The sequence below is a fragment of the Spermophilus citellus genome, assembly GCF_964194105.1.
Source record: "Spermophilus citellus genome assembly, chromosome: 1".
NCBI lineage: Eukaryota > Metazoa > Chordata > Mammalia > Rodentia > Sciuridae > Spermophilus > Spermophilus citellus.
The window spans coordinates 268,692,447-268,705,492 of record NC_138182.1 but is presented as its reverse complement, the minus strand read 5'-3'; the positions used below and the strand labels follow the sequence as shown (position 1 = coordinate 268,705,492).

Sequence of the window (13,046 nt, the reverse complement as noted above, 5' to 3'; positions counted from 1 at the left end):
TAGCCTTAAAAAATACCAGAAAACTGTATGTGTTTTGGTTTCTAAGAAAACTTAAAGAGAATGGAGAATTACTGAAGTATAAAATTTTCATTAAAAACACTAAATGTCAGTGGCTATCTTTAGTTGAAATATTAGAATCATTAAAACAGTAAGATAACTAGTCTAGGTGCAGCATGCAGTTAACAGAGATTCAGACAGTGATCTTAATCCTAAGCCAGTCACAGCCTTATCGTAAATAGTCACTTCCACGAAATGTGGTACTACAAGAAGTAAAGTATGAAAACTAGGACAGTGCAATGGCCCCCTGAAATATACCAGGAACTATGAGTAATTGGAAAATACTGAAAGCTATATGAAATACCTCTTTCTTTTTCTCACCTACACCTCCAGATTAATTTTCTAATGTGCATATCTGGATAATGCATATCATTTTAGCCTGGAGTCTACCAATTTTGTTTCTTAGCAGTTACATGTGTAGATCCAGAAGCTGAGCTAGAGTAGGAATAAGAGCAGAAGGAATTAAAACCATTTCTATACACACATCTTTCACTTGTCCAGCTAAACAAACCTAACTGTCCAAATACAAATAATAACTATACCAATTCTTTGCTGTCAATGCTGTCCTAACCTTTTTTGGGTTTCATGTTTTCTTTCTTCTATAAAACTTCCTCAATATTTAGCAAGCCCTACCCATCTTCTCTAATTAATCCTGTCTCCAAACTGAAATACACTTAAATTCATTTATTCAATACTTGTTTCTTGAGGGTTTACGATGGGTAAGCCACTACAGGAATCCAAAGACTATCAAACTGGGTCTCCTTTCAGCCTTTTTAAACTGCCTTTCCATTGATCTTACTTACTCTAAAATACAGTAGTTAAAACAGAGCAAAATATAGCTTACATTGTTTCTTTAGTTATAAACTCTAAATATAATGAAGAAAACGCTTACTTTGATTTTCAAGATGTACTTCACAAAAGAGATACTGAGGGGCTGGGGTTCTAGCTCAGTGGTAGAGTGCTTGCCTAGTATGTGTGAGGGACTGAGTTCGATTCTCAGCACAATAAATAAATAAATAAATTAAAGGTCCATCAACATCTAAAAAATTTTTTTAAAAAAAGATACTCAGAATTATTTAAACCAGTAACTCCAAGCAAACCCCTCCATTCAAATTGGAAAGTGAAGGTATAACTTCTTATTCTAAGGAAGAAACGTTATGAAGTTATTTATAAAAATCAATGAGCAATAATTTCCACACTCACAAACAAATAATGCAGTCACAATATATTTGACTATTGTCATTAAAAATGTTTTCATGACCAGCAACTGAAAGGTATCACACACCACAGAATTATTTATTTAGTTTTCTTTTGTCTACAGTTAAAGTGAAAATGTAAACATGTTTCTATAGTATGGGAAAGTTTAAAAGCCCTGCTTTTACCTTTTCTCCCTTATTCCATTTTATTCTCTACTCAGATACTATTCCTCAGCACATAAACAGAGTATTACAATGAACATACACTTCCATGAAATGTGGTACTAAAAAAAGTAAAGTATGAAAAGATAAAGACTGACTTTAAACTTTAGTTGATATACTAGACTATAAGTCAAAAGCCCTAGATCTCAGATATAATGGAAAAGTATACAGAAGACAATGCATTTAGGCTATACAGTGTAAATGTTACTGAGGATGACAGCTTAATTTTAAATAACAGAGTCCAAGCATATAAGCAAAAGTATCCAAACACTAAATATATAATTATTTCATAATTAGCTCTAAACAATTCTTAAAATGGTAGAGTATTATTAAAAATTGTATTTTTAATAAGCCTTAGATATTTCTTTCAGAGATTAGCAGCTGCCTTATTGAACATTTTATTTGCCCATTTTACCCTTTAAATGCCCAAATCTAGTGTAATTAGCATTATTTTAAGTAGCATTTACTTGTATTAGTAGATGTATTTAGTATATTCAATCTGACAAGCTGTATATTCAAGCCCATATTCAGATTCAAGACATCAGAGGAGAAAAGGATTCAAATAATATTCAGGGAAGTATGCTAAATGTCAGAATTGGGTGAATTGATTGGAGGTTCAGTAAAAAAGTCAAGGATTATCCCAAACTTCTAGTTTAGGCTACTGAGCTGAAGAAAGAAACATTAAATTACTTCATATATTTTTAAGAAGAATAATTTCTTTTTGGACATGAGTGGATAAAAGGGAACTGAAGAATAAGCTCAGATTTTGAATTTCTAGTATTATGGGACTATCAGGAGATACCTGTTGGAGAGCTGGATCTGGGACTCAGGAGAGGAATACACTCAGGAGCTAGATTTGTGAGTCATCAGCACAGAGGTAGCATGTAATAAGTCATGTGAATCAATGAGATCAACAGGAAGAGTGAATAGAACTAAGTCTGAAGAATCACCTTGGGAATACAAATATTTAAAGGGATAGACAGTGGAGAAAGAACTTTTTGGCAAAGAATATAAAGAGAGGTCAAAGACATAGGGGAGTAGCAAGAGAATATCCCTGAACCCAAAAGAGATAACTTTTTCAAAAAGAGATGGAGGGTCAAATAAAATGAGCAGAAAATTGACTCTGTTCTCATCATGCCCTCCTCTTCAGCAAACAGCACTGCTTCTCCAACTTTAATCATTACAAGAGGGGCGATGACTGTTTTTCACTATAACCCATGCCATACTTTTAGCATAAATTTATAAACACTAACCTTTAAAGCAAAATGTGAACTCAGTTTTTAAAATGAGTTAATTATCATACCATCCCTCATTTCTTATTCTAGCCTCTACATGCTAAATGTTCAAAAACACACAATGCTACTTAATTATAATGAAAAAGAAAACACTGCCTTGTTCACCTGCTAGGTAGAGCACAGAAACCCTAACAGCATCTACTAATACAAGTAAATGCTACTTAAAAATAATGCCAATTACACTAGATTTTGGCAGGTAAAGGGTAAAATGGGCAAATAAAATGTTCAATAAGGCAGCTGCTAAGCTCTGAAAGAAATATCTGAGGCTATTAAAAATACCATTTTTAATAATACTCTTTGATCTGAGTAGCATATTAAATACAATTTCAAAATTTAGTCACCAACAAACTACTGAAATATGCAACAATATGAATGACTCTCAAAACATTTGCTAACTGAAAAAAACAGACACAAAAAGGCTGTATACTATGTGATTCCATTACACCACATTCTAGAAAAGGCAAACCATAGGGACCAAAATCAGAAACTGTTTACAAAGGAACACAAGGAAACTTAAATTTTATAATTTTAAAAAATGTAGTCATCTAATCACTATTTTTAAATTTTTTTCATTTGTAGATGGACACAATACCTTTATTTTATTTATTTATGTGGTGCTGAGGATCCAACCCAGTGCCTCACACATGCTAAGCAAGCACTCTACCACTGAGCCACAACCCCAGCACCTCTAATCATTATTTTAATTATCATTTTAATGTGCTATATTTCTCATTAACTTATCTGCATTACTATATATTATACTTAAATTAACACAGAATTTGAAATTATAATAAATCTATCTTCAGATTAAAACAAAGTAATAGTTACCAACCCTCTTGAAATAAACCCAAGTATCTTATACTCAATTATATCAATGAACCAGAATTAAAAAAAAAAAAAAAACTTCCTATAATTCATAGTCCTAACAGCTGAAAAAGGAACTGTTTTAAATTTTTCATTATTTTTATATACAAGTTATATATCATGTATGTATGTAGTGTCAGGTATATATATGTAAATAAAATATTCTAACTCCATAGGTAAGAGGACCCAAGGACCTACATTTAAGAAAATTATATTTTGAAATTAACAGAAATATAGTGGTCATTCACTAATATATCTTAAAGATATACCTTTAGGAAACATCACACAGGGCTGGGGATGTTCAGTGGTGGAGCACATGCCTAGCATGCACAAAGGTGCTTAGCTTCTATCCCCATCCCGGTTCGAAAAAGGAGGAGGAGGAAATATCAAGAAATCTACAGCTCAATTTGAGCTAATCAATTCGACAAAAGCTTATTGTATAGCTAAAACAAGAAAAGCACTGTATGACTGACATAGGAACAATTATTTGATCAAGAAGTATAAGTAATAAATTGTATAAATACTATAATGGAGTAAGTGATCATGGAAACTTTCACACAAAAAACTATGCTTTACTTTTCTCCTTACAAAAAAAATTTCTGGTCCTTGAAGAGACATTTTGAAAAGTAATGCATGTCCATAGAAAAAATGTAGAAACACTACACAAATTTACATTTTCATGGTTAATGTCAATGTTTTTTCATCAGATTTTAAAAATTACTTTTGGTTGTAGATAGACACAATACCTCTATTTTATTAATTTATTTTTATGTGGTACTGAGAATCCAACCCAGTGCCTCACACGCGTTAGGCAAGTGTTCTACCATTGAGCCACAACTCCAGCCCATCAGCAGCAGTATTTTGAATTCATAAAGATCTCAGAATTTAAGGCCTTTCAAATTACTCTAGATTTCATCAGGGAAAGTAACATATTACAAGACCATTCACATTAACTATGGACATCAACAAACACCTGTATTTCACATGCTATGTAAAAATTGACAAAGATGAAAAGAACAAGGACAGCGGGGCATGGTGGTGCATGCCTATAATCCCAGCAGCTCAGGAGGCTGAGGCAGGAGGATCTCGAGTTCAAAGTCAGCCTCAGAAAAAAGTGAGGTGGTAAACAACTCTGTGTAGACCCTGTCTCTAAATAAAATACAAAAAATAGGGCTGGGGATGTGGATCAGTGGTTGAGTGCCCCTGAGTTCAATCCCTGGTACGGCCCACTGCCCCCGCAAAAAAGAAATGGACATGGACAGAGAAAGGGAGAGCTATGTAAGAAAAGGGAAAGAATAAAAGAATTAGTGGAGATATATATCATCTAAGTCAGGATAACCTGAGGGAGGTTATGGGATAAATATTGTATACTTGATTCCTTTCTCAAAAGGGAAATGATGATCTCAACAGAAGTTTTTAGGCCATTACATTTCAACATTCAATATTAAGAGTCTTCTGAGGCATAAGCAGAACCTCAATGAAAACTGTTTTTCATGTGCAACAATTTTTTAAGACTGGTATTAATAATAATAATGTAAGGTGCTATCCCTAATTTAAACCCATGTAAAATTTCAACTTAGCCATCAACAAGGAAAAACTAAATTATATATAGCCTACACTCACAAGATTGATTTCTTTAGCTAATATTGGCAACCCACAATTCTATTAGAAGACAACTAAAAGTAAGTTTTAAAATAATGAAGTTTTAAAAGGGTTGCCTGACAGCAGTATTGAGAAAATGCAGTGATGTATTTCTTTGCTAGGAAGGACATTTTTGTTTTCCAAATAACAAATTAAATATCATAAAGATTATATCTTTAAAGTAAACTGTAGTCTGAATTTCAATAATGTATTAGTGTTTGGAACACTATTAGATTTAAGGTTATCTACAACAGTAAGTAATTTTTAAAATAATGGTCAAATATGTATTTCATTTGCCCAAGATTTCACAATTCTTTAGAATTGAAAAGACAAGTGACCTAAATATGTTAATTCCAACAAAAAGGAATCTAGCATTTCAAAATTTGTTACAGCTTCTGAATTTCTCAGGAAAGGTAAAATTCTAATAAATTAATACTGCCGATTTCATGTTTCTAGGTGCTGAAAAGGTGTTTCCTTTCTGCCAAAAGGTAAATATATACAAATGAAAACTTTAAAGGAGTTTGGTATGTCTGTTCAACGATATTTTCACACATTCAAGATGGCAAAGAAATTTACCTACATGAATTATTTAAAAAATGTAGTGTATTTTTTTGGGGGGAGGGGGTTCTTTTAATGCTTAACATTTTCAGAAAAAAGTAACCAATAGTCATGAAGAATCACAATAGTCATGAAAATAAAGTGGATTTGCAAAATATTCTGAAGTTATATATTCTATTGATACATGTATTTACTATATTCCAGAATTATATATTTAAACATAAATTTTATTTAAATGCATATTGTACACACAGACATACATTAGATAGACTTAACAAAAAATTTTAAAGACTACAATTGAATAACAAACCAGCTATAACTGAACAAAATTATTCTGAGAGGCCAGGAACATAGCTCAGAGATACAGTTAATGCTTAGCATGCATGAAGCCCTGGATTAGATTCCCAGCATCAAAAACTAACAACAACAACAACAAATCTCTTTATAAGAAACATAAGAAAAACAGTCTGCTTACTTTATAGCCAAACTCATTCTTTGTGTCAAAATTTGTATGATAAATCTCAAAGAGACAGGGAATGGGAAGAATAGAGGTATTTTATAATTAGACATATTTGGATTAGAATTCTATCTAGATGCTAGATTTGCCACTAAGGAAGGACAAGCTTCCTGGACACGATGAGCTTTAATTTTCCTATCTGCAAAATGAGAACACTATAACTTCACTGGGTAGCTGGGAGGCTCAAATCATGATAGTGAGTAAAAGCACCAACTCCAGAGTCCATTCTCTACTTTCTTGCAATTATTAGCTGTGTGACTTTGAGCTTGTCATTTAACCATTCCAATAAATCAGTTTTATCATAGACCTACCCTTATATTGTACCTTGAAGAATTGAGAAAATTCAAGTACCTGGCACATAAAATCACTCAATGATATTACATATCACAAATGTAAAAACACTCAACACAATGTCTGATACAAAAAGATCTTACTAAGTCCTAATTTCCTTACTATATTTAAAAACTCAAACTCACCTCCAAAAATGAACTTTCATAATAGGATAAGTAAAGAACTGTATCAACTGTTCTAAGAGGTAATCACAAAAGGGTTTCCCATAAGGTTATTATGCAATGGTAATAGCTCTGGAATAAGTATACAAACTCCCCAGTTGATTACTTTGAAAGGATCAAAATTCTTTCGCTATGTAAATATTGGAATTTAAAGTTATTAGTCATACTAATTTATTAATTCATCTACTATAACTGGTTGTACACATTTTTATAAATTAAATCATTTCCTAAAGCTGAATTTTCCCTGAAAATAGATGCATATAAAAAAATTAAGTAAAAAAATTCACAGACATCTTAATAAAAGATAACAAAGATTTCTGATCTCAAAAACAGAATATGTACAAGATATACAGCCTGAATTCTATTCCAGTTTCTTTCTCTCAAGTATGTATCTCTAACAAAATGACATTTAAGCCAATCAACCGAGCAATCAAAGGTAAGATTTTGTTAAAACTAGAAATGTAGAACCCTGAAATCCTTAAAAGTAAATGTATACCAGACTAATCATTTACTAACTGTAAGACTGCAGGCAATTTTCTGATGCCTTTCCAGCCTCAGTTTCTTCATTTGTAAACTGTGGTTAATAACTGTTTCTACTCATGGGCTTGCAAGCAGAATTAAATGAGGTAATAATATGAAGGGTATACTTAAAGTAATTCCTAGTAAATAATATGCCCTCAAATTTTATGGGGCAAAAATCTTAGCTGGCAATAGTATATCATGAAATAATCTAATATCACTTTGGGAAAAGAAGGGAATATGCCTTAAAATATAATGCAGTCTCACAAAACTCAATTCATTAAAACTGACTCCAGATTTACATCAAAACAAATATCTAAAATCACATTTATTACTTAACTTACTCGGGCAAAATATTCTAGGCACATTAAATTCCCCTTAAAATTATAATGAGGGCCTGAAATTAAGATACTTGGTTATAAAGGTTATTTTTAAATCAACTAGAAACACTGTAATTCTACTTATGTTAATTTTTTAAAATAAAATTTTAAAAACCAAATGTTTCAGGAAACCTTACATATTGTTTACTACATATATAGTTAATCACTTACATTCCTTCACAGGGACATATAAAAATAAAAGCAGTCATTTAAATACCAAACACAGACAGACAAGTTCAGGTTTTTTAATATGAAAGTACTATTTTAATACAAGGAAAATACAAGCAAACAGATACCATCCCTCTTTTGAAAAAAAATGGAAAAGTATCTTAAGCTCATATAATTTAAAAAGTCACAAATGGTATTAGTGTTAGCACTCAGCAATACCTAGTTTCAAAATTAGAGCTCAGACATTTCTTAAAGCAACATACTCTAATAAAAAAATTAATGTCAGAGAACTCCTTCAACTGACTCACTACAAGCAGCTACACAAATCACGTGGTCTCTAAGTGTCAAGTTTTTCATCAAAAAATAGAAATCACGCTGGTCACTTCTCTCACAGGAATATGAGAATATTTATAAATGGACTCGGATCACCTTGAATGGGACCAATTAAAAATGCAAAGAATTATAAATGACAACTGCTGAAAACAGGAAAAACTGCTTAAAAATGCATTTTAAAATGACTTTTAAAGGCTGTAAGACCATAAGTTATCCCCAAAGTCAACTTATTATGCTTAAGATATTAAAATAATCTTCAACTAAACAGTTCAACTAAACTTCAACTAAGCATCTTCAACTAAACAGTTAATTATCAGACTTCTATAAAGGTACTTAGACAGGAATTTCCTATATATTTTATAGCAAATAAACATGATAAACAAAATTAAAGGTACATTTTCCTAAAAGGAAATTTTATTTTATTTCTTTTATTTACCCCACCTCCCAATCACTTAAAAGGAGAGTTAAATGCAATTATAGAAAACTCAAACTTAGTTTTTATTTACTCTCCCATTGTAAATTATGCATCTTATTTTGAAAAAGTAAAATATAGCACAATAGGCCATGTCAAAATCTGATTTAGTTGGTTCTTGTGTTTCTATGACAATTTGATGATGGATTGGTACCAAAAACTAAATAGGAAGTTAGTTTAAGAAGCCTTAGAAACTACGTTTGAATCAGGCAGTCCTGCTCCCCAAAAAGGAGAAAACTGTTCAAACTGTTATATCTTTGTTCAGAATATTTTTGAAATTTAGTAGTGATTACTGTTGCAGAACCAAAAGTTTGTTTGCTACCATATTAAAAACTTTCATTTATCATTCCTCAAAAGAATTTCAAATTGTCACTTTTCTACAAATACAATTTTTTTTCTTCTTTTAACGTTTAAACAGTAATATAATGATTCCTAGCATAGATTAAAAAATGCACTCAACTTTAGTAAACAAAGTTGAATGCTTTAAAAAGGAAGCATCCTATATATACTTCTCAAAGCACTGAAATAATTAAGTATTTAATGTGGACATTGATTCACTAGATTTCCAATATTTAAAATTGCTTTCTTTTCAAATTATGTAAGTTATTGGTAACTGCAGATAAAACCACATTCATGAGATTTCCTTTAGGTACATTAGTAAATATTTCTCCAAAAACAGTAACTAGAATTATAAGATTACTGGGAACACTTACTGGTTGTCTCTTTTAACTGACTTTTTTAAAAATGAAAAGCAAGATTAACCACTGGTGATTAGCTCAACCAATACAGCAAAAGTACAACATAGTGAAACAAATTATTCTCTCTCACCAAGTTATCAAAAATTTAGAGTTCAAGTTTAGGTTTTGTGTTTTCACCTTTAAAAATGACCTATTTAATTGGGTTGAGTGAAACCAAAAATATTTTCAAATGTACTTTGAAGAAATGTTTATGCTCCCTTAATAAAAGTTATCACACAACCCGTATTACTTACAAATTATTAAGTATGTAGAAGTGGCAAAATAAAATAAGAGGAACCAATTAACTATAACTTAATTCCAAAGACTCAAGGAAAAAAATCAATTATATAAACTGATAACGCACTGATTTCCAACATCTGCAAAAGGCTCCCTTTAACTATAAAACTTTAAAAATAAGTTGCTTCTGTTGATGAAAACGAAGCAAGAAAACTCTTTGCATTTTCTTTAGTGGAAATATGTTCATCCCTTGACATTCATCTCAGTATTTTAGTTAAATAAAAGTTGTAAAGACGATCACAGAAACATATGAGGGCTTTTAAAACATTTATAATGAAGCCCCTACCCCCTTCCCCCCCCACCCCCCGCCCCAAATCAAACCCTCTGTTTTCTGAAGACTCGAAGTGTTCCTCTCTGCATTCCCTCCCTGGCAATCCCCCCACCCGCAAGCCCCCCCACCCGCTGTAGGCCTGAGGCCCCGTAGCAAACAGTGTCTAACAGGAGCAGGCAGCACAAAGACAGGAATGGGAGATTAGTGGGAGGGAGGGAGGCCGGGATTGGGGCTCAGCAGGAGCTTCAGGCTTTTTAAAATTCAAACTGCTCCCTGACCAATACAAATCACGGACACGCTACTGACTACTACACGGATTTATAGCATTAAAAACATGCCTAGTACGTGACAGCTATATTAACTTCACTCTTTTTAACATTTATCCGATCGTTTGTAGGAAATGTGGAACAATTTATTGTAAGCAGGATGCTAAACTCAAAAATAACCTCCAGAAAAGTTACTTATTCTACAGTGACAATAAAAATTTAATAAGACACAAAAAAATTGAACCAATGTAACACCTACTAGTAAAACAAGGGACTTTATTGAGCAGTGTTGCTTCATTTTAACCAATGAGAGTTTTCCTTCAGCGAATATGAAACAAAGTATCAAAAGAGACTAACAGAAGTACATGCATTTTTCTATACAATTTGTATGACTGAGGACTTTTAAATTAGTGTTTCCCCTTTAACACAATCTACATTACCAAGGCCTCCATAAACAGGCTCCAAACACTTAACTTACTCGTGAACTAGAACTTGTTAAGATAGAACTGATATTTTTCTCCAGCATTTACAGATACATTTGACCTATTAAAATGACACCTCTCTCATTACACAGTCAAACATCATGGCACAAACAGCCAATGACAATCCTGGGACCTCAAGAAGATCTGCCCTGACATGAAAGGATGGTACCTTCTACATTTTTTTTAACCTCCTAAGGATTTTAAGTATAACTTAATTTCTATCCTTTAAAATAAAAGAAACTGGTTTTAGCCTTCTGTTGGCACAATGCTCAGAACATTTAAAATTCTTTGTATGCTTGCACACGTTTAGGTCAGGAAGTACCTGAGTGTTTTATGTATAGTCGTTTAAAATTGTCCTTACATAACGCATACAAATATAAAGTGGCAGAGTAAACCTGTCAAGTACTTTATACTTGTCTCTGAATAAAAAGTCCATGTGCAACACACACTGTCAAACAACATAAAAAGCTGGGGGGGGGGGGTTGTGTAGTGCCTACTACACCATGGTTTTCTATATTAAATATTCATGTGGACGATCTAATTCTTTCAAAAAGAAAATGAGTCTTTATTAACTTTCCAATGTCCAAAACAAGTTTTTAAAAGAGAAAGAATTACCACCGTATCCGTGTCTGAGTATTTACATTTGTCTCACTAACTGAAACTACTTCCTCCCTTCATGGGGTCACAGGGGGAAGAAGGGGGGTTGTTTGTTTCACTGGGACGTTCCCCACTCCGGGACCGGGAAAGTTGTAAATATGGGGACGATCGGGGCACATTTGCTGTTAGTTGTATTGTTTCCGCCTCCTTGCTAGCTACGGCTCCGCTCCCGGGCGAGGCCTGTCACCGACCAGCAGTCGCTCCGCTCAGCCCGGAGCTCTCCTAATCCCCGAGCTCAAGTAGATTCCGCTGGCCCGCGGCCTGCACTCTCCGCCGGGCCTACGCCTCCCCGGTCGCCCGGCAGGAGCCCAGTCCCCGCCACCGGAGCCGGCCGGGAGAAGGTACAAAACCACCGCCACCCAGGGCGGCTGCCACCAGAGAGAAGCGAACTCTCGACTCGCCCGTGGAAGAGACCTGGGGCCGCTAAGGAAACGGCTGGGAGGGGAGCGAGGAGGAGAGACGCTGAGGACCTGGCGCCGCCGCCGCCGCCGCCGCCGCCGAAATAAAGAGCAGGAATTTACCTGGGCGAATCGGCGTCTGAATCCGAGGGGAGGCCGAGGCCGCTGTGGCGAGAGACTATAATCCGGGCCGGGAGGGGGGGTGGCTACGGCTCCTCTTCCGTCTCCTCAGTGCGGGGAACATGTAGAGCCGGGGGGAGACCAGCCGAGAAGACAAATCGCTGCTTCTTCCTCCTCCTCCTCCTCCTTCTCCCACATAGAAACACTCACAAACACCCGACCAGGGGCCCGAGCTACCGGGGGGGCATCGCCACGGACCCGGGAACCAATCCTCCTGTCGGCGGGGGCGTCCCTCCCTGCGGCTTGGTGGTGTCGGGTGAGTCGGTACCGACGGAGGGAGGGGGGGGAGGGCGGGGGGAAGGAGCCCTGTGTGTGTCTCTCTCTCGTTCCGTCTCTCCCTCTCAGAACAAAATGCCGACCGGAAGTGCAGCTGCAGGAATGACTCCCTCCGCCGGCGCCAAACACTAACAACCACCCCCTCTTCCCCACTCCACTTCCGCCACCGCCGCCGCCGCCGCCGCCGCCGCCGCCACTCGGGCTCGCGTCTCCGCCGCGCCGCGCAGCACCCGAGCCCGGCTGGGGCCAGAAGCCCGGCGGCAGCACCTCGTTTCTACGCCCTGCTCCACTGGGCGGCTGGGATGTTGTTCTTATTGTCGATCCTGCGGGGCTGCGTCTGCGCTGCGGCTCGGGGCCGGCTCTCACGGGCTTTATTTTCCAGCAGGCCGACAGTAGCCGGGCCGAGTCCTGCTGTGGTCGTGTGCGTGGGGGAGCTCAGGCCCAGAGGGCCTCCCAGGCCGCAGGCGGCGGCGGGTGAAGGCCGCGCTTGTGTCCCCTGGTCGCCGTCTTTAGCTGTAGGGAGTCAAGCTTTGAGCGGCCACGCAGAGGACGCCGGCGATTCCACGGCGATGGTGCATTTTTTTAAGTGGTGTGCCTGCAGCCGGGAGGATGGATGTATCAAATACCTTCTCTTTCTCAAAGGCCAGACTTTGTGCCCGCCTGTGGGTTATTTCTGCGGCTTAAGGATGCAATCCTTGAAGGCGAAGAAGACTCCCAGCTGGATTGAGTTGGAATCGTGTTTGTGATG

The 13,046-nt window shown here is 36.2% G+C and overlaps 2 protein-coding genes across 3 annotated transcripts in view; one reads left to right on the top strand and one right to left on the bottom strand.

The window, feature by feature from the left end:
- NIPBL (NIPBL cohesin loading factor) overlaps positions 1-12,107 on the bottom strand; it is a 185,762-nt gene extending 173,655 nt beyond the window's left edge. For both annotated transcript variants that reach the window (XM_081307128.1, XM_081307129.1), the window contains exon 1: positions 11,966-12,107. The gene's annotated coding sequence lies outside the window, so the exon portion shown is untranslated. The remainder of the gene's footprint in view (positions 1-11,965) is intronic.
- Positions 7,265-13,044, top strand: LOC308657800 (uncharacterized protein; the record flags this gene model as incomplete). The annotated part of the gene is made up of 5 exons (XM_081309896.1): positions 7,265-7,298; positions 10,437-10,456; positions 11,600-11,843; positions 11,958-12,278; positions 12,368-13,044. 5 exons carry the CDS (start codon positions 7,265-7,267, stop codon positions 13,042-13,044), a joined length of 1,296 nt encoding a protein of 431 aa, XP_081166022.1.
- Between the last annotated feature and the right edge of the window lie 2 nt (positions 13,045-13,046).